The sequence below is a fragment of the Portunus trituberculatus genome, unplaced genomic scaffold (assembly GCF_017591435.1).
Source record: "Portunus trituberculatus isolate SZX2019 unplaced genomic scaffold, ASM1759143v1 PGA_scaffold_290__1_contigs__length_20235, whole genome shotgun sequence".
Lineage (NCBI taxonomy): Eukaryota > Metazoa > Arthropoda > Malacostraca > Decapoda > Portunidae > Portunus > Portunus trituberculatus.
In genome coordinates this window covers 15,001-20,235 of record NW_025541458.1, presented here as the reverse complement: position 1 = coordinate 20,235, position 5,235 = coordinate 15,001, and the positions used below count along the sequence as shown (strand labels likewise).

At 42.0% G+C, this 5,235-nt stretch overlaps 1 protein-coding gene across 1 annotated transcript in view; it reads right to left on the bottom strand.

The window, feature by feature from the left end:
* Positions 1-834: 834 nt before the first annotated feature.
* The window catches only part of LOC123500468, a gene marked incomplete at its 3' end in the record, with an annotated part of 17,685 nt that continues 13,284 nt past the window's right edge, over positions 835-5,235 (bottom strand). Inside the window, exon 2 of the mRNA XM_045249185.1 lies at positions 835-1,080. Within this exon, the coding sequence (XP_045105120.1) occupies positions 835-1,080 (246 nt within the window). The remainder of the gene's footprint in view (positions 1,081-5,235) is intronic.

The following is a 5,235-nucleotide window of genomic DNA, read 5'->3' as shown; positions in this document are numbered from 1 at the left end:
GAGAGAGAGAGAGAGAGAGAGAGAGAGAGAGAGAGAGAGAGAGAGGGACGGCTCCTAGACTGAATGTGTGACTTGTTTGAGTTTATCTTCTCTAAGTGAAGCGCCGCCCTTCACGTGGCAAGCAGCTTTTACTTGTCGCCAAGTAAAAGCTGAGAGATCAGTGCAGAGAACACTGTCCACTCCAGACTCCATCACCTTTTTGTCTGACTCCACCACTGCTGCTACTACTAACAACAACAACAACAACTGCTGCTGCTACTACTACTACTACTACTACTACTACTACTACTACTACTACTACTACTACTACTACTACTGCTACTACTGCTGCTACTGCTACTGCTGCTACTGCTACTACTGCTGCTACTGCTACTACTACCTACCACCACTACCACCACTGCTACCACCACCACCACCACCACTACCACCACCACCACCACCACCACCACCACCACCCACCACCAATACACTACCACCACTACCACCACCACACCACCACTGCCACCACCACACCACCACCACCACCACACACCACCACCACTACCACCACCACCACACCACTGCCACCACTGCCACCACCACCACCACCACCACCACCACCACCACCACCACCACCACCACCACCACCACCACCACCACCACCAGAAGCCCTTCGCTCCAATGGGCAGTGACGTTAGCCAGTTAGAGGCTCCTATTTCCTGTGCAGTGTGGATTTTTCTCACTGTGGTTGCAGGCAGGATGTTTTTCAGGTCTTCGAGACAGTTTCGTTGATGTTGTTGCCTGTCTCTAGATATAATTCGTCTTGCTCAGTGACTGCACTTTGGGCTATTTCACCATGTGCGTCCTGAGCAATGATCTTCTGTGAGGGACCTGGTGAGCTTGAGGGAGTTGAGGTTCTCCACAGTCGCTAACTTTAGGGGAGGTGATTCCCATCCCGCCCAGTCTTGGTGGAAGTTCGAGCAGCTCTCCCCATCTCCGATGGTGTGGGATCTCAGTAACGCTGGGATGAAGGTGTTCCTTATCGAGACCTCCAGTGGTGCAAGGAGAGGGCTGATGCCTGGGATGGTGCGCATGGCGAATCTCCATCGATGCTGCAAGCCGTGGGTGTAGGCGGAGTAGGCTGCATGAGGCTCAGTCCTGGCCATAATTATAGCCACGTCTTCTTTTCCCTAGCGATAACAATGTCCTTGATTCATTGCTGTCGTGGGGAAAAAAATTGATGGACTTTTTTTCTCTATTGAGAAGAGCGACCACGAAAAAATTGATGAAAAAAAAGGAGAAGGCCGCTCATTACTCCGTTCCGAAATAATGGCTTAGTTTTTTAATATTAGGGCACTGATCAAGGACAACAAGAAAGAATGAAAGAAAAACATTCCCTCAAGACACCTGTCAGTGGCTGTCACTGAAGATAACTGTAAAAAAATCCAAATCACACACTAAGTTATAATTATGATGTATATCCACATTGCCTTCCTTTCTATACAACTCACGCCTTTCTCTACGTTTATCCAGTTTGTCCAGCTGACAACATTTCCTTCTACAAACATTATTCACTAAAGAAAACACCAGAAAAGTCCAAATTACGAAGCTATGTACGTTATTTTTGCTACATCGTTTTCCTTTCTATACAACTCACGTTCATACACAGTTTCGCTTGTCCATCGTTCAACAGTTCTCGCGAGCTTCTTGTTTCCTTTATTTACCGGAGATCCTTCTACAGAGTATCCTTTCTACCCTACTGGTGTGAGTAGCCCTGGGGACGCGAGGAGCGGGTACAACAGTTTTCTCGCTAGTCGTGGTGGTCGTACCCTCCCATCCGGACATTCAGGTAGACAGTGCCTCTAAGTAATTCACCACCGCCACCCATTCCTAATGCTGTATATTAAACATGGAAAAACTGCAATGGCTCCACATCCGTATTAATTTTTCTTGACTTCCTTCCATTGATGCGCCGATTTGCTCATTTCTGGCTAGCTGTGTGTGTCTCCATATGTGCATTATGTGTATGTTCATCAGTCTGTTTGTCTGGTTGGCTGTCTGGCTGGTCTGCATTCAGTACACCAGAATAGCTGCAGTTTGGCGCCAATGCGAACAAAACAAGTTCTTTCTTCCTATGAGTTTCCCTTGTTGTTCTGGAAAGGTATGCAATTGAATGTTTCAAGCGTATCCTATTTTCTTTTTAATTAGTTCGTTTTAGGCGTATTCTTTTTTTTTCTTTTTCTTTTTTTACTTAGTTCGTGTTTAGTGTCAGGTTTCGATCTGGAAGTGCAGAATTTGGAGAACCTTTCCAGCTATTGTCTGATATATCTACATATGCAATCACGTCTTTACTTAGATAGGTTTTTTTTTTTTCTCTTCTTTTTTTTTCTTTTGAAGATTAAATGAGTCTTGGCAAAGAGTTACATAAATCCGTATACAATTTTATGTCTATATCTACTGAGCCTTTATTATGCCTAAACTTTTGTTTCTAGTTCAGTTTGGGGTAACTGACCGTGGCTTCCCGACCCCTGTGTTGGCACCTCCGTGAAACAGAAGTTAACGAGCCCTGTAATGAATCACCAGGAGCCTTAATTCGGACCGAGACAGTCAGCGCACCGCCCACCTACTACACCGATGAATAAGCAGACGGGGAAGACATCTGCAGCAAGACGAATATCACAGTTGGTTTCATGGAGTGAGATACGATGTTGTTATGCATGAACACCTTTGAGGTTAGAAAGGTACTACTTATAGTCGAAGCATCGTAGCGCTTAGTGTACAAAAACTATTGCATTTCTATTATATTATCTAGATGCAGATTGTCAGTGCAATTTACACTATGAGCGGCGATACATTAAAAACGACGAACTACGTTATAATAGACGATAATGAAATGCCATGAAATATGAGATGAAATTAATGCGACCATGTTTAAAAATCACATCATTCTAATACAAAGAATTCCAGTATTCATACATGAGCAAGACAAAAAAAAAAAAAAATGGTTATGTGAAGGAAAGACAATAAAGAAAAAATCTTGAAAGCAACTTAGAGCTTTTCTGCTGTGAAAGCTTAATCGTGTGCAGGATCCAAGAAAGCCAGATTAAATTCACGTTTTATCCATTACAAAGTTTTTTTTATAGCTACCCATAAAATAAGAGAGAGAGAGAGAGAGAGAGAGAGAGAGAGAGAGAGAGAGTAGAGAGAGAGAGAGAGAGAGAGAGAGAGAGAGAGAGAGAGCAACCCAGGTACTGTTCTTTCTTACATTCACGGGGTTCTGTTGAGGTACAGCTAGAAGAGAGCTAGAGATGAGAGGGACCACAACTGACCAGCGATATCTTTTCACGCTACGAACTAAACAAGCGCTACATTAATGGAAGCTGTGCATTTCGCAGAGGGATAACTTCAGGCTAACAGGAAATAAGAACGCTGTACAGTAAAGCATGTCTTGGAAATTGGTAAATGGAATAAAGGGAGGAATATATGCATGTTAAAAGTGCAATGTCACTATGACGCGTTTCAATGGTGCTCTTTTGAGTGAGTGGAGGGTAGCGGAGTGTGGGGAGGGGGAGAATTAAATACCGTCCATAAAGCAAAGCATGGCGGGAAATGGATGGCGGAATGATGGTGGTGGGGCTAATGAATGTTAAACCGAATGACCTAAAAATGAATAGATAAATAAATAAATGAAAAAAATAAATGAATAAATAAAACATCCGTAAGAAAATATGTATATCCACGTGTACTATTGTGTGTGTGTGTGTGTGTGTGTGTGTGTGTGTGTGTGTGTGTGTGTGTGTGTGTGTGTGTGTGTGTGTGTGTGTGTGTGATTGTGTGTGATGTAAATAGATATGCAAATAGAAAAGAAAAATAAGAAAGCTGATAAGCAGAAAGATAAATAAATGAATGGAGAGATGGAGATAAATATATAGGTAGATAGATATATACATAGGTACATAAAGATAGATAAACAGACAGATAAATAAATAGATAATTGGGTAGATACATAAAGATAGACAAATAGACAGATAGATAGATACAAATAGAAAGATAAACAAAATAGATAGAATACTAATAAACAAAACGACAGATATTAATACTAAATAAGAATTTGATATTAAAGAAACACACCTATGCACTACAACTTCCTAAATGTAAACAAAGTTCCAGCGGTAAAGAAAAGGTAGTTGCCAAATAGAGATAACGTTTGTTTTTCTTTCTTTTCTGGTGGAGGTGGCGGATGTGATTAGTGTTGTTTTAGACAGGAGTTCATGGTACATAGCTTTGTCCTTTCTAATATGTCCTTGTCCTATTTTTTTGTTCACCCTCATCCCTAGAAATTAAACACACAGTGGCTTCAGTTTGCGTCTCTGAATGCAATAAGTATATAACGGAACAGATAAGCGAAAGAAAAGGGAATCAAGGAAAAGGGAGAGAGAGAGAGAGAGAGAGAGAGAGAGAGAGAGAGAGAGAGAGAGAGAGAGAGAGAGAGAGAGAGAGAGAGAGAGAGCACATCGATCTCAAATACTTACACTTGATCCACTTCATCCTGGGTTTTAATTTTCACACACACACACACACACACACACACACACACACACACACACACACACACACACACACACACACACACACACACACACACACACACACACACACACACACACACACACACACACACACACACACACACACACACACACACACACACACACACACACACACACACACACACACACACACACACACACACACACACACACACACACACACACACACACACACACACACACACACACTAGAAGATTAAATGACCACTTTTTAAAGCCTTGGTGGCAGCAGTAATAGTCATATATCTGATGAAGTTTATACGAGATACTTGCCTAATCCACCAGTCCACTCACTACACCTTACACCCACAGACCACCTTGAAATCGAAAAAGTCATTAAATCACTTAAGTCTACTTCTTCTGGAGTCGAAGATTTATCACCTAAGGTCATCAAATACAGCTCTTCCTTTTTACTCCATCCACTGAAACATATTCTTAATTTGTCTTTGAAAACAGGCGTCTTTCCTGATGAGATGAAAAAGGCTAAGGTAATTCCCGTACATAAAGCTGGAAATCGATCAACATGAACAACTGCAGGCCCATATCAACCTTGCCAATATTCAGTAGAATTCTAGAAAAAATCATTGCTCTGCGTCTTAACAATTATTGAGAACAAAACCACCTGCTTTCAAAATATCAACACGGT